The sequence below is a fragment of the Callospermophilus lateralis genome, chromosome 15 (assembly GCF_048772815.1).
Source record: "Callospermophilus lateralis isolate mCalLat2 chromosome 15, mCalLat2.hap1, whole genome shotgun sequence".
Taxonomy (NCBI): Eukaryota; Metazoa; Chordata; class Mammalia; order Rodentia; family Sciuridae; genus Callospermophilus; species Callospermophilus lateralis.
Window position 1 is genome coordinate 60,922,018 of NC_135319.1, and position 23,904 is coordinate 60,945,921.

The 23,904-nt window shown below is 42.5% G+C and overlaps 1 protein-coding gene across 2 annotated transcripts in view; it reads right to left on the reverse strand.

Moving 5' to 3' along the window:
* Positions 1 to 250: 250 nt before the first annotated feature.
* Myof (myoferlin) overlaps positions 251 to 23,904 on the reverse strand; it is a 156,330-nt gene continuing 132,676 nt past the window's right edge. For both annotated transcript variants that reach the window (XM_076835349.1, XM_076835348.1), the window contains 9 exons: positions 23,294 to 23,433; positions 20,817 to 20,905; positions 20,634 to 20,729; positions 17,326 to 17,467; positions 14,645 to 14,744; positions 12,254 to 12,444; positions 10,318 to 10,427; positions 9,777 to 9,924; positions 251 to 800 (listed from right to left, as the gene is read on the reverse strand). In XM_076835349.1, the coding sequence (XP_076691464.1) occupies positions 762 to 800; positions 9,777 to 9,924; positions 10,318 to 10,427; positions 12,254 to 12,444; positions 14,645 to 14,744; positions 17,326 to 17,467; positions 20,634 to 20,729; positions 20,817 to 20,905; positions 23,294 to 23,433 (1,055 nt within the window). In that variant the 3' untranslated portion in view covers positions 251 to 761. The remainder of the gene's footprint in view (positions 801 to 9,776; positions 9,925 to 10,317; positions 10,428 to 12,253; positions 12,445 to 14,644; positions 14,745 to 17,325; positions 17,468 to 20,633; positions 20,730 to 20,816; positions 20,906 to 23,293; positions 23,434 to 23,904) is intronic.

The window sequence follows — 23,904 nt, forward strand, 5'->3', positions numbered from 1 at the left end:
TGAGGATCCAATTGAGTTAATAAACATCAACTTACAATGATGCTATGCCCTGATTAAGAACCTTTAATAAGTGTTAGATTTTATTATATATTATATTAGCCTCAGTTGGACCCACTGGCCAAAATTTTGCAGCACATTTTACCAAGGGTTTAAGGTCAAGTGGTGTGCCGTGGCATTTGGTCCACTGAGACCACTGGGCTAGAAACTTCCTCCTTCCCAGCTTGGCCCACAGATAGAACAAACAGCTAAGTGTAAAAAGTGAAATAGTTTTATTTGCATTCATCACAGAGATTGAAGAGAGTCTCATGATGTTTATTCATACAAAATATCATAACAATGGTTTGTGACATAAGTAAGAATTACTCTATTCTAGCTGTTTTTATAATGCAGTCTTTTTTCCTGATTACAGATAAGAAGTCTATGATGTCAAGATATAGAAATTTTCAAATTCCATTCCAGCAATTTCCAAAACTTGAATCATGGAATGGAGGACACATAAAATGGAACCAGCCACCTTGAAAAATACTCTGAAAAATATGATTAAAACTTTAGAAAATATAACTTTTAATACTTTGAAAGGTAACAAGGTAAAAATGTTGCTCGTTGGCCTGACTTTCCAGGATTTAGTGTGGTCAAGTAGTGTAGGTTGCTGCTAGGCTGGAGCTTCTGCCACCAACCAAATCAGATGCAGATTTGGTCCGTAAGTGGAGACAGGATTCCCTCGTTGCTGGAGGACTCGTGAGAAGTTGTCTTCACTTTTATTAAACATTTGGCTTTACGATTTTCATTGATAAATAGTTCTAGAAAGGAAATAGAAACAGCACATAAAAGAGTACGTTTGTGTGTGTGTATATATTTATATGAAATGTTATATAGCTTTTATATATCTGAAATGTTAAATAAATTTTAAAAACACATTTAAGTTAAGATCTCTCCGTCCTGGCACTATTCATATTCAGGATCAGATGGCTCTTTGCAGTGGGACTTATTGTGCCCTGCAAGACGTTCAGCAGCATCCCTGGTCTCTCCATACTAAATGCCAGAAAATCCCCTCAATTATGACACCCAAAGTGGTTCCAGAGCTTGCCAAATGTCCTCTGAGGGAACAACACCCTACCCCCACTGGTCTACGTCCATAGAATATAAGTCAGGAAGAAGATGGACTGGACTTTCTACAACTGGCAAATGGAAGTATTATATGGGAGCAATGAAAACATAAAGCTGCTTCTGGACTGGAGCATAGCTCAAGGTAGAGGGGGTGCCTGGTATGTGCAGGGCCCTGGGTTTGATCCCCAACACTGAAACAAACAGTCCTACTGTGCCTGTAGGACTACGTAACTAAACACAAAATCATGTGTAATGTGATTAATATGAATTGGAGCAAGAGTTTTTGAATGTCTTCTCGGCTATCAGTGCCTCGTACCTTGCTGCTGCCCATGATTTCCTCTGCCTGGACCATTCCTTTACCATTCACCAAACTGAGTTTAAAATGCCACTTTCCTCCCCCTTGATGAAAATGTCCTCAGCAATGGGCTCCTTGTGGTCATTTGCTCAATAACAGCTTGCTTCCCACAGGAATGTACTTGATTGCTGGGAGCCATCAGCCAAGTAGGTATGACAAATTCCTTGCCAGCTTACTCCCATGCTGTCTAGTGGAAGGACTTCTGAAAGGTGACCTTGCTCAAGGACCAGGGCAGGATCCGTGTTTAGGGTGTTCCCCCTTTAGAATAGGGAAGTTTAGCATAATAGGAGAGTAGGGTGTTCCCCCTTTAGAATAGGGAAGTTTAGCATAATAGGAGAGTAGGGTGTTCCCCCTTTAGAATAGGGCGTATCCTGCTGCTGAGTTCCTCTTGAGTGCTTAGGTCAGACAGTATATTTTGAGAGACAGAAGCCCATGCGGGGTGGATTTAGGCAGGAGTGGATTTGAGAGAGGGGATTTGGGCAGAGAACGTGGATTCCCCCAGAGCGTGTTTGTAGACAGCCGGTGTGAGTTCGGGAATAAAGAATTGCTGTTTGAATCTACAAGCTGTGTGGAGACTCGTGATTTGTGCCCAGCAAAAGACTGCGGCATTTGGTGGCTCGTACGCGGAACGTCTGAAACTTGGAGGTAAGTGAGATTGCTCGCCCCTGAGGGAAGGCGAGAGAATGGGTGACCATTTCAGAAAACAATGTGTTCTTCTTTTGATTTATTTTGTTTTTCTTTCAAGCTGCCTATCCCTAGAAATTTCTCAGGCAAACTGGAAAAAATGGTTGACTAAAGGTTTGAAGTTTGTCGGCCCTGAGGAAGAGAAAATTGATACAACGATTTTTTATTCTGTTTTTGCTTCATTCAGTTTCGGTTTTGTTTTGTGTTATCTTATTGGGTTGCGTTATCTTTATAGTAGATTAAAACAAACTGAAAAGATGTTAAGTAAATTGTTAGAGGTTCAGAACATGGTGAAAGACATTTTAGATCAAGCAAAAGAGAAGGTCTCTCCAGCTAGTCAGACAGAGGAAGAAAATTTAAAGGAAAAGGGGTTGTTAGGAAAAAGGCCACAACAGGAGGCTGTTACTAACTCCGTTTTATCACAAGAGGGTTTAATTCAACCAACAGCCCCACCGATAGAGACAGCTGAGTGGCCCTCAAACCCCGTAGTTGATAAATGGGATCCTGAGACAGGACCTCAAAGATTAGCATGCCCTGTACTTGAACAGGTAGGAGGGCAGCGAATTCATCGTGCTTTAGATTTTAAAACAGTGAAGCAGTTAAAGGAGGCTGTAACAACCTATGGTCCCCAAGCTCCCTTCACGGTGAGCATGGTCGAGTCCATTACTAACTTGGACATGACGCCAGCAGATTGGGCTAGCATGTGTAAATCTGTGCTAAATGGAGGACAATATTTGTTATGGAAGGTTGCCAATGAGGAATTTTGTGCAGAGACAGCTAGGAGAAATGCAGCAGCCGGTTACCCTCAAAGAAATTTAGAAATGCTGCTAGGAAAAGGACCTTATGAGGGTCAACGGCAGCAAATTGAATATGATCCTGCTATATATACACAAATTGCTGCAGACGCAGTTAGGGCATGGAAGACTTTACAAGGACATGGAGATTTACAAGGTCAGCTATCTAAGGTAATACAGAGAGCTAATGAACCTTACGCTGACTTTGTAGATAGGCTAATTCAAACGGCTACCAAAATATTTGGGGATACGGAACAAGCAATGCCATTAATAAAACAACTGGCTTATGACCAAGCAAATCGTTGCTGCAGAGAGGTTATTAGACCATGGAGACATGAAGATTTAAACACATATATTAAATTATGTAGAGATATTAATGAACAAGGGCAAGTCTTGGCAGCTGCAGTACAACAGGCTTTAGATACCAGGCCAAAAACATGCTATGATTGTGAACAAACAGGACATTTTAAAAGGAGTTGCCCCATAGGAGGAGGATTTAACAAAACTAGGTATCAAAGAAATAGAATACCGGGTATTTGCCCACGATGCCGTAGAGGGAGACATTGGGCTAATGAATGCCGTTCTCAAACTACCATAGAGGGTACTCCCTTACCAAAAAACGGAAAAGGACCAGGTATTTACCCACGATACCGTGGAGAAAGGCATCAGGCTCCGTTGCCAAAAAACGGACAGCCGGGCCCAATGCTCCGGGGCCCACAACCACAAATATACGGGGCAGTGGAGGAACCCAGCAACACCATCAGAGTAGTGCCCAGGACACATTGTCCATTAAATCCCTCATCAGACAAACCCGAGGGAGCGCAGGGTTGGACATCTGCGCCTCTGCCAGAGCAGTACTAACTCCAGAGATGGGAATTCAAATCATTCCCACAGGAATAAAAGGACCTCTTCCCCAAGGGACAGTAGGCTTATTATTGGGACGTAGTTCATCTACATTAAAAGGACTTATGATAAGTCCCGGGGTAATTGATCCCGATTATGTAGGTGAAATAAAAATTATAGCTAGTTCTCCAAGAGGTATATCAGTAATTTCACCTGGAGACAGAATAGCACAGTTGTTAATAATACCCAGCCTACATAATAAATTTCCTAGTCATAGTGTAGAAAGAGGTTCCAGGGGATTAGGCTCCACAGGTGTAGATTGGGCTATGTTGTCTTTAAATTTAGATTCTCGCCCAATGTTAAAACTAAATATTCAAGGACACGACTTTAATGGGCTACTGGACACAGGTGCAGACCTTAGCATCATATCTAGTAAGGAATGGCCAAAACATTGGCCATTACAACAAGCCACTCAAACGCTTCGAGGCCTAGGAGTGGCTACTAATCCCCATAGAAGTGCAATGATATTAGATTGGAAGGATCCTGAAGGTTGTGAGGGAACTATACAGCCCTATGTATTGGATCATCTTCCTATAAATTTATGGGGACGAGATGTCCTAGATCAATTAGGTTTGACGTTAACAAATAACATCAATCCTAATGCGCCCACTACTAGGGCTAGACAAGGTTTTAGGAAAGAAAAAAGATTAGGAAAACAAGGACAAGGTATAGCAGCACCAATTCAAATAGATCAAGGAACAGACAGACATGGGTTGGATTTTCAGAAAGGGCCACTGAGACAATCAAAATTACTTGGAAATCAGAAAGACCAGTGTGGGTTCCTCAGTGGCCCCTGACTAAAGAAAAGATACAAGTAGCCCATGATCTGGTCAAACAACAATTAGCGGAAGGACATATACAACCTTCCATATCTCCCCATAATACTCCCATTTTTGTTATTAAAAAGAAATCTGGTAAATGGAGATTATTGCAAGATTTAAGAGCCATTAATAATGAAATGGTTATTATGGGACCTGCTCAATCAGGGATTCCTCAATTGTCTGCTTTGCCAAAAACCTGGCATGTTTTAGCCATAGATATTAAAGATTGTTTTTTTTCAATTCCAATTCATCCCGAGGATAGTCCACGTTTTGCATTTACTATCCCTGCATTAAATCATGAAGGTCCTGATCAGAGATATGAATGGAAAGTACTCCCTCAAGGGATGGCTAACAGTCCAACTATGTGTCAAATATATGTTAATAAAGCAATCCAGCCACTTAGAAATCAAAATCCTGAACTACAAATATTTCACTATATGGATGATGTATTATTGGCACATAAAGATAAAAACATATTGCTGGAATGTTATGCCACACTTACAAACTTATTAAAAAATTATAATCTAGAGATAGCAATAGATAAAGTACAATTAAATTTTCCAATTAATTATTTAGGAGTTCTATTATCCTCAACCATGGTCCGTCCACCAAAAATTCAAATACGAGTAGATCAACTCAAGTCACTTAACGACTTTCAAAAGTTATTGGGAGACATAAATTGGATAAGGCCTTATCTAGGCATACCAACAGGAGAGTTGGGACCTTTATTTGATATTCTAAAAGGTCCATCAGATCCAAACTCACCTCGCATGTTAACTCCTGAAGCAAGAAAGGCATTGAAAATTATTGAAACATATATGGAAAATATACATTTGGATAGAATTGATATAAGTTTGCCTTTATTATTTATTGTACTACCAACAAAAAATATTCCTACAGGAGTATTTTGGCAAGAAGGTCCATTATTGTGGATACATTTATCTTATTCTCCTAACACTATTCTTACTAGGTATCCTGAGGCTGTAGGACAATTAATACTCAAAGGAATAAAAGCAGCAAAGGGAGTGTTTGGAATTTCTCCCAATAAAATTATTACTCCATATACTATGGATCAAATTGATGAGTTAGCTAATGAGTTAAATACTTGGGCAATAATCATGTGTAAATCTAATGTTTCATTTGATAATCACTTACCATCTAATCCTTTGTTGTCTTTTTGGTCTAAGCATCCTGTAGTTTTTCCAAAAATGACAAGAAAAACCCCTATCATGAACGCTCCAAATATATTCACTGATGGGTCAAATAATGGTACAGCAGCAGTAGTTACCCCTGATCAAACTTTTACATTTTTAGTACCCAAACAATCAGCTCAAAAGGTAGAGCTTAATGCAGTATTACAAGCCTTTTCAATGTTTAAAGATTCTGTATTTAATTTATTTTCTGATAGTCAGTATGTAGTTAATGCTATAGTATCTCTTGAAGATGCTGGTAGGATTTCCCCTTCTTCTACTGTTTTCTCTTTGTTTTCCACTATACAAAGTCTAATCTGGGACAGAAAAGATCCATTCTTTATAGGACATATTAGAGCACATACAGGATTGCCTGGAGCCCTTAGTTTGGGCAATGATTTAGCAGATAAAACTACACATGACATACATATTTTCTCTACACTAGAAGAAGCTACGAATTTTCATAAAAAATTCCATGTTAATGCTAATACTTTACAAAAGCGTTTTAAAATAACTAAGGAACAAGCCAGACATATAATAAAACAATGTCAAAATTGTGTGACCCTTTTACCACAAGTTAATCTTGGAGTCAATCCTAGAGGACTGATACCTAACCATATTTGGCAGATGGACGTCACACACTTGCCAGAATTTGGAAAATTAAAATATTTACATGTTACAGTTGATACTTCTTCCGGATTTTTGATGGGCTCCCTTCATGCCGGAGAAAAAACTAAAGATGTTATAGCTCATTGCTTACAAAATTTTGCCACTGTGGGTGTTCCTAAACAGTTAAAAACTGATAACGGTCCTGGCTATACCTCTACCTCTTTTAAACAATTTTGCTCATCATTTGGTATTACTCATATAACAGGAATTCCATACAATCCACAGGGACAAGGCATAGTTGAAAGAGCTCATCAAACTATTAAAACGTACTTACTAAAACAAAAAGAGGGAATTGGAAAGGGGTATATATCCCCCAAAGATAAACTTAAAATAACGCTTTTTACTCTAAACTTTTTAAATTTGGATTCATCAGGACTTAGTGCTGCGGAAAGGCATATGTATCCAAAAAATGTGCATAAGCCTAAAGTTCTTTGGAAAGATATTCTAACAGGACAATGGAAAGGTCCAGACCCAGTGATTGTCTGGAGTCGGGGCTCTGTTTGTGTGTTTCCACAGGGAGAACAGCAGCCGATTTGGATTCCAGAAAGACTAACTAAAGCAATTTCTACAGATCAAAAAGAAGATAATTTGACTCAAATCCATAACAGCTGATATCCAGAACTCCAGCTTGGCCATTCTTACATCTGCGACTGTGATTAACCAGGATGCTTTTTTCAATATCTATTTTATTATTGCATTTTTCCACATCATAAGGTTCTATTTTTATTTTTTGAGCTCATACAAACCTAGGTTAATGTTTTTCTGATCAGTTTTATTTTTTGACTATAGAGTTTTTAAACATTGCAATGGAGATTTCACCTAGGTAAAGCTACAAGGCCTTTATTATTATCTTATGTGTTGTACGTTTGTTTGCACATTTGTGTTTTGTGTTATATGTCTGTGTGTGCGTATGTCCATATTTCATATATGAGGAGCGCTCATGAGAAAATGGATCCAAATTATTATTTTTTTTTATTCACGTGATTTAAATGGTTTAATTTAAATTAGGTAAACAGCTGTTAAGGATTGTTTTTAAAGGTGGTTAACAGATCTGCTTGTTTACTAATTTAAATCAGGTAAACAGCTGTTAAGGATTGTTTTTTAAGTAGGTTAACAGATCTGTTTGTTTACTTTCACCTTTCCTTTTCATTATATTTAATAATTCTTTTCAGGTTAATGTCTTTTTAGCATCATTGCCAGAATTCCTATCTTCATCCCAATGAATATAACTCAACAAGTATGCTCAATCAAGGAGTCAACTTACTTTGGGAGGAAACGGACTTTGGGAAGAGACGGACAGATTAATAGATTCCTCCCCTTTGAACTGCTTACAGAACTTGCCTGGACTATGTAACTACGTTTAGTGCAGCAAATTGTGGTAATGCTGGCATATCTTTGCTGATGGTGTCACCAGTGATCTTTGCTGATGGTGTCACCAATGATGCAATTTTTCCAAAGGAACTGTCAATTGGCTTGGTGTCGTGGCATTTCTGTATCCTCCTCCCTTCTGCTAGTGATGGTCTAAATTTGGGGGCCAATGGCTATATGCTGGACCGGCAGTCAGTGACGGGTATGATCCAATTGCAATGGTATCAACCTAAGACAGGAGGCTGACGCCTAAAGGTCAGTTGCCTAAAGGTCAGTTTTCCGATGACGGGTAAGAACCATATGTTGAATTGGACAACCTACCAGGCGCGGTCCTTAAGCCACATTAACCTCACTCCCCCACTGGCACCAAGGCCAAATTTGGGGGCCAACAGAGGTGAGGCAAAGAACCTCACCCCCCCACTGGTGCATAGACCTATCCACAAGTATGGCTGTATGCTGGACCGGTAGTCAGTGACGGGTATGATCCAGTTGCAATGGTATCAACCTAAGACAGGAGGCTGACGCCTAAAGGTCAGTTACCTAAAGGTCAGTTTTCCGATGACGGGTAAGAGCCATATGTTGAACTGGACAACCTACCAGGCACGGTCCTTAAGCCACATTACTTGTTGTTTAATTAATCAGAAGGGGGGAGATGCTGGGAGCCATCAGCCAAGTAGGTATGACAAATTCCTTGCCAGCTTACTCCCATGCTGTCTAGTGGAAGGACTTCTGAAAGGTGACCTTGCTCAAGGACCAGGGCAGGATCCGTGTTTAGGGTGTTCCCCCTTTAGAATAGGGAAGTTTAGCATAATAGGAGAGTAGGGTGTTCCCCCTTTAGAATAGGGAAGTTTAGCATAATAGGAGAGTAGGGTGTTCCCCCTTTAGAATAGGGCGTATCCTGCTGCTGAGTTCCTCTTGAGTGCTTAGGTCAGACAGTATATTTTGAGAGACAGAAGCCCATGCGGGGTGGATTTAGGCAGGAGTGGATTTGAGAGAGGGGATTTGGGCAGAGAACGTGGATTCCCCCAGAGCGTGTTTGTAGACAGCCGGTGTGAGTTCGGGAATAAAGAATTGCTGTTTGAATCTACAAGCTGTGTGGAGACTCGTGATTTGTGCCCAGCAAAAGACTGCGGCACTTGATCATGTGCCTGGTTGATCCCAGGGTATGGAGTGCTCATGGGCAGAAATCATGCCTTGGTTACCTCTACATCCTAACTCTTAGGCTACAGTAGATGCTCAATAATTCCCTGAGTGGAGGAATGAAGGTGCAACTACTATGCACATGGCTAACTCTTGTACCATTTATCACTAGGGTGATTATGTGAAATTTAAGGAGAGCTTATATGTGATGTGGGCTTTAGAGAATGAGATTTGGATAGACAAACTGGGAAAAGGGATCCAGATAGGTAAGTGCAATAAATATTTGGGATCAACTACGTGGCTATATAGAGTATGGGGTCTGTAAAGGGACCTTAATAAGTCAGGATTGGGGATCCTCAAATACCAGGGCAAGGAGTTAGGGTGCAGGGTGGTTTAGAACCATAAAGCTTGAAGGTAGGAAGGTTAGCTGGAAACACTGCCCAGGTGCCAGATAAACGCGATATGAAGTCCCAAGTGCTTTCTCCTCCAATTCTCAGTCAATTTTTTTTTTTTTTTTTCTTTTCCCCGAGACCATAAAGTTCTGCCTGTGATTTGTGAAGCCCTAAGAATGCAATTCTAGTCACTGGACACTTCACTTTAGATTTTCCAGAAGCAGAAGCGTCCCGACACTAGAACTGCTCAGGGGCCCATTGTTCTAAACAGTGGTCCAGGCAGACACAGAGTCAGATGCCCAGGCCCAGTCCACCCCCACACAGAGCCGAGACAAGAGGTCGGGGCCTCCTACCGGCAAGGAGTACAGGAGCACAGCCAGGAAGAGCAGCAGGATGAGCAGGAGGAGCAGGCCGATGATGACCCACTTAAACCGGCGCCACACGATGAACCGCATGGTCTTGCAAGGGTTTGTGAACCAGAGGAAGGAGGTCTCGGGTCGGCTGAAATGCAGAAATAGAGTATCACCCACCCAATTCGGGAGGGACTGATTTGCCTCAGAGCATAACACAGTTTCAGGAATAACTCAGAACCTTTATAAAAGCCAGGAAAGGATGCTATTCTCTGTAGTTGGCTGACTCTGTCGGGCTGACCCTGTTAGGGACCCTGTAGGGCCTCCTAACATGCTGAGGACACGGAGCTTTGGTTTGTGGGGAAGGAGAACAGTTAAAATGCAGCCAGATCGCCCACCTCTCTGCACCCCCCACTCCAAGGCCCACTTTCAACTACAGAATTAGGACAACAGCTAATCTATTCCATTCAGAATTAGAAGGGGGGCTTTCAAACCACAGGTGTTTGGGGATCAGACAACCAGGAGAACAAAGAGGGCCTCTCACTTGGGTGGGTCCAGCTTGGGGTTCATGTTGGGTTCATCCCGCCCCTTCCCAGCTGGCCTCTCGTCTGCCTCCTTCTCGTTGAGGACCTCCAATGTCATCTCGACTTTCCCCTTCAGTAAAGCAGAACAGGGTAAACACATGACATCACGTTTCACAAATATTTTCATTTCAACCCAAGGAGTATTCCCCAAGCAAAGATTTTTATTCTTGTAAAACAATCCTTAGATTGCCTTCAATTTTCCTCCAGAGAGTTCTTCACATTTCCTCTTCCATGTGTGTTTCTGAACTGACTCCATGTGGGAAACTGAGAGGACACACCGCTCTCTCTCTTCTCTGCTTCTTGTTCTGTGTGTCCCTGGCATTACAGCATTCCACATCAATCTCGCCGTCTCTCACACCTTCCTTTGAAACTTTACATGGACCCAGACTAATGTAGCACTGCTAAAAACAATAGTTAACACATATGGAGCATTAACTATGGGCTCCAAGGAACCAGGGCCATGTCTCCCCACACTTGGCATTGTAGACCTACTGTGTACAGTAGTACTGGAACTTAGTGTGCATTAGCCAAATTAGTCAATGGATGGGTAGATGAATGAATGCTGCCTCCCTGATGACAAGGTTCCTGAGGGATGCCCGGGCTCCATCTAAGCTTTCTATACGGATAATCTTATGTGATGCTCACGAGAGTCTCAAAAGGTACTATGCTGGTCCTCAGGAGGACCTTGAGGCTGTCAGAGGTCTAGAAACATGTCCACTTTTATATCGTGTTTTAACTAAGATTGTAACAGACTTTCTAGGACCTCAGAAAGCCCAGTAGGGGCTAAGTTCCTTAGCTGACCCTGATACCCACTTAGGCAGAGGCACTCAGATGGCTACTTTGTGTATGGGCTGGAAGAAGCTGGGGCACCTTGCCTGAGCTTGCCCAGCTTATATTTGAATCTATAAAATGGAGATGATGTTTACTTCATAAGGTTGTCAGCAGAATTCAAAAAGACTATATGCAAACAAATCTATAGTGACAGAAAGCAGTGAACTGCAGAGGACACAGGACTCTGTGGGTGATGGAAGGTTCTGGCTCTTGGTGATAGTGGTGGTTTAATGGGTGCCTACATGTGCCCAAACTCACCGAATTGTGTACTCGGAATGAGGGAAGTTTATTTTGTGAGAACTATGTATCAAAATTGTTTTTAAAAAGAAGATTATGAATGTAAGACCCTTAGCATGTTACCTGGTTCATAATTAACGATCACAGATGTTAGATACAACAAATGAGCTAGTCTTTTGTGACCGAGCATGATAATTTGCCATATTGCCTCTGGTGTGTGTGTGTGTGTATGAGTGTATTACTGAGGAGTAAAACCAGGGGCTCCCTACCACTGAGCTACATCCCAGATCTTTTCATTTTCTTAAAATTTTGAGACACAGACTCATGCTGAGTGGCCAAACTGTCTTTAAACTCATGATTAACTGCTTCAGCCTCCCTAAGTAGCTGAGATTATAGGCGTGTGCCACTGTGCCTGGCTCAAAATATATCTTGAATTCCCCAAACATGCTTAAAGTTATGGCCTTCTTACTCCTTACTTTTTCCAACTTTTTTTTTTTTTTTTTTTGATGAGAGAAGTTCAAATTTGAAGATTCTTTTCTGTACTGAGTAGTCATGGAAGCTCAGCATAAATTAACCTTCCCTGGTGAAGGCGTGTCCCAAAGAATTAAAGTGCAACCACTTAGACTCCTACTGTTTGGATCATTTCAACCTCTTCACCTTCCCCCTGCAAACACATATTCATAGCGTCTCCCACCTTTTCTTATAATCCCAGGTACAAACATTTTAACCAATTTAACACCGCTCTATCTAACCTGGAGTATATCTACCGATAAAGAGCAAAACCTAAATGATAAAAGGAATAAGCAGTCCCAACCAGGAAACACATACAGCCATCACCCGAGAGCCATCTTTATCTGCGTAGCATGGCCACCATCCTCTCATGGACTTCTGTTCAAAGAGCGAGGCGGTCTTAGCTTTTAGGGGGTTCATGGTTTTGAGGTCTGGAATCATGTCCAAATTGCATTTCTCTGATGATTTTGCTGGAATGATCGTGTGATGCAAATCAAGTTCCAGGAAACCTAGCCAAGGAAACAACGTGAAGTCCAAATGAGCTTCAAGAGGATCAGCCATTGTTCACAAGTGAACAGAACGTTCTTGTCAGAGAAGCAGACAGTGATTCTGAACAGGTGATGGGTGAGTTAGAGAAAGAGACAGCGGAAGACTTTTAAATTCTTTCCAGATAGGATGGAAAATGGCAGAAGAAATAACTGTCCCCTGCTCAGCCTCTCACAGGACTACATGTTTTCTTTCTCCAAGACATGAGCATAAACAGAGTTCTTCTATAAATTCAAAGCAACTAAACATCAATAGACAAAATTTCCACTGAACTCACAGCCCTTGTATTTGAAATGTACTCATTTTAGTTCTGAGCTGCCCTGAACAGGGAGGTCACTTGGCTGTGGGTAAAGACAACGGGTACTCGGAACATGGGAAGCTCCATGGAACGTTCACGTTCAAGTTTCTCCTGACCTCAGAAATGGGAGCTTGAAGAAACATAACTCAACAGAAAATCCTCACCAGGAACTGAGAATCCTGGCCAGGACTGGGGTGTCTGTAGAAGCACACCTCTTCTGTGATGGGGTGGCATTAACTCTTTCAGACCACTGTGGCAATAGGTGAAAAGTGTCTTTTGGGTTTGGGGACTCCTGAGAGCCCTTTTCTTAAGAAAATAGAGTCTGTGACGTAGGGTCAACTCCTCTTGTTCCCAATAGAACAAGAGTCCGAGGAGTCTGGTCAGGAGGGGCGGCAATAGGGAGGTTGTGGTAGATTCACTTTAAACTGTCAGGCTCAGAGACTGTCCTTCTGTGTATCATGGAGGCACAGGCCATAGCTGCCCTCGCTCAGCTTCTTCTGAGCTTAGGCCTGCTCATGTCAGTCTCTGCTTTTGGTGACTGGCTTGCTAGCCATTTTGAAATAGTCATTCCCCTTATTTGTCATCAGACTGCTTCATTTAAACTCTAGGAGGCAATCCTCTATTATTCTGGAATGTTCTACCCATATGCTCTTATAACATAGCATACTTCTATACTCATTTATTTGTTCTATTCTTTAAAAAAAATTATATATATATTTGAACCCAGTGCCTCATGTGTATGAGGCAACTGCCTTATCACTGAGCCCAAACCCCAGCCCTGTTCTATTCTTAATAAGCACTAAGTTAAAAGAATTTTATTGGGTGCTGTGATGGGTCAAGGGAGGAGTAAGATATAGCTATTGGTGGACATTTCTCTGCTAGGAAGAGCCCCTTGGAGCAGGATGGAAGGAGGGAGGCTAGTCAGGGGCTACTGCAACGGTCAGCCAAGAGAAAATGAACTGGCAAGTGGAAGAGCAGACAGAAATAAGAAAAGAACTGTGCATGATAAGGCGGATTACATTGCAAGGACTGAGTGGTGGCCAGGTCCTGGGGAAAAGAGGAGTCACAGAGGACCCAGAGCTTCCACTGGGTGGCTGGGAAAGGGAGGGGCCCCGGGGTGAGATAATTTCATGGGGAGAGCAGATCTGAGGTCAGGGAAGAAATGCCCAGTTTGATTTCAGTTATGGTAAATTTTAGGGGACAGACAAGTACAAGGTGAATGGATGAATTGGGAATAATCGTCGTGATAGTTTCTTAGGACTCTATGAGGCACTAAGACAGGTCAGGCTACACCTCCTGGGGCAGGGGCCATAATCTGCTGAAAGCTGAAGGACGGAACTCCACCTTCAACTAAGGTGAAAAGGCATAAATCACTGGAGTGGGGAGGGTGGCTGGAGAAGAGCCCGGGCGGCTTCAGGGAAGGCTGTGTTTTAAAGGGTGGAAGGAAGACAGAGCCAAGAAGGGAGGGCACTGGGTGGGGCCTGTGACTAGTGCCTTCAGCCACAGAGGAGATGTCCCAGGGCAAAGCATGGTGAGAAGGTCAACAAGCAGCAAGGTGGGGTGGTGGGACTGTGACATCCCTCCCTCCCCCCACCCCAGTAAACAGACTTGATTCTTCCAGGGGAGACAGGAGCTGGTGTGAGCCCCTTCATGACAGCCTTTGAGGGTGGGCAGGGCCCATGGAAAGGGTGACACTCCCCTTCAGGCCACACTGCCCAGAGGACATCCAGGCAGTGGGCATACCCCCCTGTCCCTCTCCCATTACTGACCAGCAGTAGAGATTTAAGCAATTCAAGCTTTAATTGATTTCACTAATGCCAAGTTTCTTAGACTTATTCAATTCTAAGTGAGTAAGTCAGCCATACCCAAGTAGTCGTCCAGTGAAAACTTGTCATTGTCCCATATCTGAATGATCAGCCTGGGTGGGACTCTAAACTCTGTTTGGTCAATGCTCCAGAAATGCTCCTAAAATGACAAGAGACACAGACAAACCTAAATGATAGTGATCAGCGGGATCTGAAACCCTCCCCTTTGGCCCCTAGATTGCAGTATTAAGGCATGGGGCCTTTATCTTCTTGCCCTCCCCAACACCCCTTCCCGTTGGCCCCATTCTTCCTCATGTCAGCCTCCCCAGAAAGTCTCAAGGCCACCAACTGTGTGACAAAAAGGATGTCCCAGGCAATTCCCCAAAGCGGATTGCCTGCCATGTTTTTATCAGTGTGACTTCCTACTGCCAACCCAGGGGTTGGGAAGAAATTGATCTCCTTCCTGAAAGTCACTATGTCCTGTTCAGGTTATTCTCCCAAGGCCAGATGTTCTAGGCCAGCCCACAGCAGCACCTACTGCGGTGTTCCCTCTGTGCAGCCATCTCCCACCCACCCTATTAGACTTGATGTTAGAGCGTACTCTCAGTTAACATGCAGTGGAGACTGGGGCCCAGATTCTACTCTCTTATCAGTACAGATTTAAAACAGATTTCTAAGCAGGGTGCAGTGGTGTACACCTGTGATCCCAGCTATTGGGGAGGCTGAGGCAGGAGGATCACAAGTTCAAGGCCAGGCTCAAATTTAGTGAGGCCCTAAGCAATTTAGTGAGACCCTGTCTCAAAATAAAAAATAAAAAGGGTTGGAGATGTAGCTCAGTGGTATAATACTTCTACATTCGATCCCTAGTAACACACACACACACACACACACACACACACACACACACACAGAGTCCTAACATTTTTTGGGTTTTGAAAAATATTTCTGGCTTTTACATGTTTGTAGTCACCTAAGACCCTCAGATCTCTCACACTGAAAGTTAGGAGGGAGGACTAGGAAAGGGTCTTTAAGTTCTCAGATGTGGTCCCTGCCTCTGCTCAGATAATATTAACCAAGAATAACACCTCCACAGCCCAGTTATGACTAAGTTCCTCTGGCCCTGATGGACAGGAACACACCCAATGTTTTGGGAATTTTAACGAAGATCATTGGGTTGTATCCTGTTTTTCATATTCCTGGAATGTTCTCCTTTGCAGAGCTGAGAGGGCCTGGCTCTGAGGGACTGGGAACCCTCTCTGCTATTGTCCTATGATCCTCCTGACTGTCCTGTGGGTTATGCTTCAAGTACCACTCAGGGCATGGAAGGTCCAACTCTAGATGTGGGCAAACAGGAAAATTAAGTTGACCTAAGGGCATTGCCTGACTCAGATGCCATCCCCTGCCATTCTGCCTCATCATTTGAAAGTGTATGTGATTCAATATCATATTGAGCCTCTGTGCCTCTAGAAAGTCCCCTTGGAAGACATCCATCCCACCAGGCACAGAAGAAGTGCTCACGATAGCATCAGCACTGAGTAGGACCAGCACTGAGTAGAGCCTGACCCAGTGGGGCACAGGCAGAGGGCAGGGTTTGTTTTTGGTGTGTGTGATCCTGGGAATTGAACCCAGACACTCATGTGTACTAGGCCAGCACTTTACCTGTGAGCTACATCCTCAGCCCAGCAGGTGTGTTTTGATAGGGTGTGGTGCCATGGATATAGGAGGAAGGATGGGTCAGGGGACATTTGCTACTGTCCGTCCAGCTTTCAGGCCCCACTATTGGATGAAAGCATGTCCTTCCCCAGTGGATTCAATCTGGACTCCATGGCTAACTTCAAGCGTGGCTAATCAGAGCACAGACTCACAAGGGCACATGATCTCAGATAGGCATAGACAGCAACGCCCAGTTCCAGAATGCTGGCTGGTTCCTTGGGGACTCTCTTCTCTTTCTGCTGAGGTTTTCTGAGAGGACAGGATGTGAGCTGGGGCTACTGGCTGCCTTCTTGCCTCCACCAGGGAAAAGCCTGCCTGGAAGGAGGCCCACAGAGGAAGGCAGAGCAGAGGGCAGGGAGTGTGGGACCAATGTCTAAAGACATCTCTTCAACGTGGGATCCAGATGTGCCTAAAGCCAGGCAACACGGGAATTTTTAGGAATGTGAACCAATAAATCACTTTTTAGGTCTAAGCCTAAAAAGTGAGTTGAGTCCTGTAACTGAAATTCTTACTAATTAAGACAACAAGGACCCTGAGCCTTCCCGGAAGTGCTTCTGAAGGAGGTGAGGCAGATACTAAAGCTTAATAAGGAGGATTAAAAGGGGCATTTAATATTTGGTCCCTGATTAATTCTGCCTGTCATGGGGAAAGATCATTTTCCCCATGACACAAAAAGCACTCATGGGTCGTTGTATGTTCTGAGGAAAGACTCTTTTTTCTATCCTTTATCTTTTGCCCTATGAAATATATCAGGGGGAAGAAAGTCGTTTAATAGGGGGTTGTCAAATGGGCACACAAACCTCCAGTTAAATTCCCATCTACTTCCCAATCACACAAATACCTGTCAGTTGTGTGACCTTGGGCAAGGGCAAGTAGCTATACCTCTGTGGGTCTCAGATTCCCCATCTGTACCAAGAGGGAGCTGGACTCAGTGACCTCCAAAGTCCTGACCAGCTTGGACCTTCCCTGAATATTTGAGCTACGGAAGGCCCACGAATCTACTTTCATTGGCCTATTTCAGAGCTCACTTTTTTAGCAACAATACAGAGTTGTTCGGCGGGGAGGTAGTCAAACGGGAACACAAATCTCCAGTTAAAATTTCCTTCACCATCCAAGGACCGGTAATGGACATCTGTTTTCTGTTTGTTTTCTTCACTGCCAGGAATCCAGCTGAAAAGCAGAGGCAAACAGACTTAGCTTGATGTGATTGACAAGTAATCTGGCCGCAAAATTGTGCTGTGATTAGGGGCGCGAAGAGCAAGAGAATTAATGCACTTTTCTTGGGCAGGTTCCAGTTATCGACGGAGCCGGGGGTGATTTATGAAGGGGAGGCTCTCTATTGCATCCAACACAGGTTGGAGCCAAATAAAATATAATTCCTCTAAAACCAAAGCAGGAAACCCTTTAGACTTCAGTTAATAGGGCTAAGGTGAAGTTTTCTGGAAAATATCAACAATGTAGCTTCTATTTCGGGTATACTGAAGCTTGCTGGCTATGATTTTTTGTCTTCACAACTATGACTCATTAGCGTCTGTCATCACTGCTGATAGGCTCAATGAATATGAGTTAGCTCAAAATGTTAGCATTTCCTTTCCCATATCTTACTTAAGCAATCCAAAAAAAAAAAAAAAAGGGGGGGGGGGCATGAATCAAGTAATCTTGCAGCTTCCTTTTTTATTATTCTTAAATTCGCCTGATCTTATTAATGAGACTAGCACTGAGGATGTAAGCTGTTATTTCCACAGGCTTATTTTAGGAGCATTCATTTCGGTAACAACATCACATCTTAACTTCTAACATTTTGAAATGTTTCCTTTTGCTTGTGCCTGGCACTCAATAGACACTAAATAAATATGATTATAGTCCCGATGGACCTGTTGAATGAATGAATGAATGGGACCAGAAGGAAGTTGTTGTCACATCTGCCTGCTACTGGGAAGAGTCGTGGTTTGGAACCAGGTGGTGACATTTGGTTTTAGACAGGCAAAATAGTGGAATGCATGTGTGGCTGTCTACATTGTGCATTAGAATTGTATCAGAATGACCATGGAGCTTTTAAAAGTACTGATGCCTGGACTAGGCCTGGTAGAAGGTGGTCTTGGCTGTGATGCTCTCTGAGCCTCCTCTCCCATCTGTGCTCTCTGCACATGGTCAACATGAGGACAGGAGAAATCATGCCTTGAAGGAGCAGAGAGGGAAGGGGGGAAATCCTTAACTCAGGGTTTATGATCATCACTTATGAACTGGGTACTTAGCAGGTGTTATTTTATCATTCTCAACAACTGTGCAGCCGTTTCCATTTTACAGATGAGGAAACAGCTTCAGAGAGGATTTAACTTTTACAAATTCACACAGCCAGTAATTGATGGAATTAAGTATCACTCCTAGGTCAGTCTGACTCCAAAGTCTGCCCCAAAGGACCATGGGGACTATAATGTCTTGTTCTAACATTAATTCCTAGGATGAGTAGTGGTACTAATATCCATCAACTACAATTATTTTCCTTTTTGCTAGTCAATTCACTGACTAGATAAGTTAGTTGAAAGATTCCTTCTGACTGTTAACTTTTGAACTAACTCAAGAGAGATTATATTCTCTTGGCTATGATCTTGATGGCTTCACCTCCTGACCCATCCCTAAAATGTCACCATTATTCCTTCTTAGATTGCTCACTCTGGTAGTGCTGCCTTTTTTTTTTTTTTTTTTTTGGTAATTTTTTTCGCATTTAATTTTAAGATAAGTTAAGCAAGTATGTACAACTCTAATTGTATGTATTGGCATACATGCATTATAGCTTTGCATATAATACCCAAATGCATGTAGTGCTAGGCATGGTATTTATGCATGGGTCATTTTTTTTTTCTATATAATATTTAGAATCCCCTCCCCATCTCTTTTTCTTTCTTTCAAGTGCTAAAGATCAAATCCAAGACCTTGAGCTTGCTAGGCAAGTCCTACACCACTGAGCTAGACTCCTAGCCTTAACATTTAGATTTTAATTCCAAATTTTACATGGTACTTTAAGTTGAGCTTTACTCTTTGCTTAGAGGAATTTTCCTTCAATCCAGTATTACTTGAATTTGTTTTCTTGATTTGAAAAAAAAAAAGTAATGCTTACGATAGTCAAATGAATTTGCATATATATAATTAGCTGGGATTAGTTTTCCTCGGGGAATGGTAATGAGATCTTGAAATGAGAAAGAATAATGAAGAACTTGATGAAACATTCCCTGTTTACACTGAACCTAAATAATAATAATCATGTCTTGAACTAAGTTTTGATTGAAGGTCACTTGGGATCATAAGTGAAACTTTGTTCTCACTTTATGAATACATTACAATTCAAGAAGTCTTATCTTTTACATAGCAAAGAACCAAACTCGGTCCATGTGGAATAATAGCAATAATTGTAGCTAACACCCATGTAGTGCACACCATCTGCCAGATACCATCATGAATGTTTCGAGTAACTGATTCTTCTGGATAGCCCAAGGAAGCAGGCATTACCATTATCTCCATTCTATGCATGAGGGACAGTGAGTTTATGAGCTTGCACAGCTAGCAGGGAAAGTACCTGGATTTCAACCCAGATATTTTGACTCCAAAGTCTGACTTCTTAATCACAATGCTGTATTGCACTCAACATCTCTGATCAAGGCATAACAAGAAAGTAACATCAATATGGACTGTTTGAAAATGAATATACAAGCAAGAGAGTAGCAAACAACTGGGCTGGGGACATACCTCAGTTGGTAGAGTGCTTGCTTTGCAGGCACAAGGCCCTGGGTTCAATCCACACACATACACCACTCACATACACACACAAAAGGAGGGTAATGAACAACTATGCATTTTGTGCACTGGATACACTCAGGAAATGTTAGTGAGAGGAATGATTTTCTTAAAAAATATGCCAGTATTTCCTCATTTTCCTGACATTTGGTTGCTGGTAATAAAATATAGAGAAAAACAAATTTTGAAAACTTTACTTATTTTCTGAGGCTAGTTATCCAAAGTGTCAAAGAGGACTAAAATGTCTCAGAAATAACAAATTTGTTTAATAAACTGAAGAAAATCTACTTTGAGAAATGATGGAGTGAATATTAGTTTTTAGAGTCATTAGCTATTCTTGCTCATAATCAAGGTCTATATAATTTTATCTTTGATTTCTTCCCCTTCTCCCACCTGTGTTTTCCTAGAGTTTTCTAAGCAGAGGGAATTAATAAGATAAAATAGCATCAGGTAGCCAAGAATCTTAGAGTGGGCCTCTAATGAAGTAGGCATCCAATGAAGGAGAACACCTGTTTTGTTCCAAGGTTCCTGCATGCTACCTCACCCTTTGACGTAGATGTCACTCATTTCCTCTCCGGTGATGCTCTTCTCATCCAAGATAACATCCTTGGTGTTCCAAATGATCACACGCAGGTAATATCTGCAAGGAACACATTTTTCAATTACTTTTCTTCCGGTTCTGGACTAAACCCTGAGTCCAAGGCAGCAGAATCTCGAGATTACTTACTTCTTGGCTTTCCGGGGTGTGATGTTGAAAGGAGGGCCTGGTGGTCCCAAACTTTTGGGGAAAACATCCACCCACATCTGAAGTTTGCCCTAAACCATCCAAAAAATGAAAAGAAGACAGAATTGGAAGTGGTACAATCATAATCATCTATCATATTTCTTAAGTTAAACTAGTGCTTCAAGTTTGCTAATCTGTTAGTCCAGATGGGCAGCAACAAGAGGAGGAGAGCCAGCCAAGATTAATCTTATATCTGCATTGTTATTTAGGCCACCCGCTTTCCATTCTCACCAGGGGGCTCTGATGGCTACACAAGTTCATTTGTATCATAGTTTGAGTTTTTCCTGGTTAGTAAAATGAGGGACTTTCCATCACTTACCCAACACCACACCCATTAAAGCAAGCACACGCACGCATACACACACACACACACACACACACACATCCCTTCTCACAACAATTTAAAACTGGGTCCTTCACCCTCTCACAATTCTCCAGCTGTCACTCTATGCTTCACCACAATACCTCTTGATATTTGTCTCAGTTTTGTGATACTCAAGGGGTTCTCCACTTACCTCAAGATACAAAATCATAGTAATATAAATGTAAATGAAAAAAAAAAAACCAAAACTTACAATAAGGCTCTTTCAAAGGTGGGACTCAAACAATGACAAGAGTGTTACTGATCCCCAAAGGTGGTGGTTCCCAGACACTGGCTCATCAAAGCCCACCACTTGATAAGAGGCTCATAGGGAGGAAGGGTGAAGGCCTGTTCTGACACTTGTGCTGCCATCTTGGCGAGACCCTGCTCAACTCTCTTGACTGCCGCAGACTGGGCCTATTCATCTGACTGGATGTTCTTTCAGACAGGCTGGGAATGCCATTTAAAACTATATCAACCATACAAACCAATTTATAGTCTCCAAAGTATTTTGGATGTTCTGTAGACTCTACTTTCAGACAAAAACAGACTGGTCTTCAAGAAGGTTGCCAAGGAAACCACTAGGTTGGCTTCCTGATGCATCATGATCAAAATGAATTACCCGGGGCTCTTGAAAGGAGATACATTTTACTATGAGCCTGATTCTCTTCCAACTAAGGTCTAGGGCTCAGGGCTCTATATATCAGACATGTTGCAGAACATGAGGCGTCCAGGTGTCCTGTAAGACCTAGCCAGTCTGTGTCTAATGCTGTAGGCAGGAATGACAGTGGGTTGGAGGATTCCAAGGGAGAAATCTTCCTCACTTTGTCATTTCTTTTTTCACCAAATTTTTTTTATTGTTGCATTAGAGTTATATATAATGATGGGATTTGTTGTTATCTATTCATACATGCACACAATATAATTTGGTCAATGTCACTTTCTAGCCTCCCCTCTCCACACCGTCCTATTTTTACTTATTTTGCTTGACATAATGGTCTGTCGTTCCACCTTCACTTTGTCATTTTCTTGAGACTATACAAGTGAGGGGGAGGAGGGGAGAGAGGAAGAAGAATAGGTTCTTTGGTGGAAGGAAAAAGAATAAGAAATGGAAAAAAATGAAAATGTGGCACAAAATGAAAGCAAGAGGCAAGTGACAAAATGACCTAGTAAATCCAGCCAATTGTGCCCACACCTCAGTGATGATCTTGTCCCTGGTCCTGCAGTAGGTTTAACAGTATGTGCATCCAGTAGATTGACATTTCTTGTAATGGGATCTCCTAGCCACCTGCATCAGAATCTATCATGGAACTTGTGAAAATTCAGATTCCTGGCCTTAACCCAGACTCACTGAATCCAAATATCTGCAGAAATGGCCTAGAAATGTTCATTATGAAACATTTCCACTTAGATTATTTTGGCATTGTTCAGGCTTTGCTTTGCGTCTCTGGAAAGTGCTCCTCATCTTCTGGGAGCTGACTTGCCCCCATCACCATGCACATAGTCCCTGTGACCTGCCATCTGGTGTCTTATGGGACTGCTTCCCTGACTCTTTCTTTTCTGGGGAAGGGGAGCTGACATTCCCTGACTCTTTAGTCTCAAATGGTAACTTCTCCCCAGGCCTGATGTAGCTCAGTCATTTTCTCAGAACCTGCTCTCCTGGCTACAGCTGAGTGGTCCTTTGGTGGACAATTTGGCCAGGTTGGGACAGCCAGTCCCTATACATTTGGAACCAGATGAGGCTACAGCACAAAAATACTCAGGAACTATCTGTAATATTTAAACTCACAGGAAGGTCACCACAGCAAGAAGGGAGATTAAATAGATTCAGAGAAACAGGGACAAGAGGGAGAGTCCGGATCAAGTTTGTTCTGAGTCACAGACAATCTCCATTAACATTTAGTGAGTTCCCTGAAGATTTGTACAATACATTCCCCTTTGGGATGAAATTAATTTGACTGTCATTTCTACTTCTCGTGTATCTACAAGTATTCAATCATGATACAAGAGGTAAATCTGTGTTAGCCATTGCATTAGGATGCTGAGGCTTCTCCTTCACCTGGGAAATGTTGGGTTGGAAGGTGCTGTGCAAAGTCCTTGTTTCCACGTGCTCTGGGACCAGCCCCTGAGTCCTGAGGATGTGAAGGGCAAGGCGCTCTTCAGGGGCCCCAAGGTGCTGGTGCAGGATTTTGTTGACTTCTGGAATGGAAAGTGGCATTGAAACAGAGATAGGTATTTGGGACAGTTAGCAAGAATGACCTGAGCTTCTCACAGCACTTCACCCCAGACTTTGCAACAATGGACACACATTGCCAACGTGTCAACTTTGACTTGCAGGAATAGTGGATAGAGAAAGCTCTTCACCAGAGACTCTGCCTCTCCCAGGCTCACACTCAACTTGCTCACACTCACACACTCGACTCTCAAGGGACAAAGGGACCAAAACACACCCAGGATGGCAAGAGCAGTCTGTATTTACTTTTGCAGCACAGGCTGATAGCCAGGTTCCCAGCCCCTCTTGCGGTCAGATGTGGCCACACAATCAAATTCAACTAGAATGTAACGTGGGTGGAAGTGATGTGTATATCACCTCTGGACCTGGCCCATAAATATCTGTCATGTAGGATCTTCTGTATGCCTTTCTATTTTGGATATGGAGGGGGACAGCCA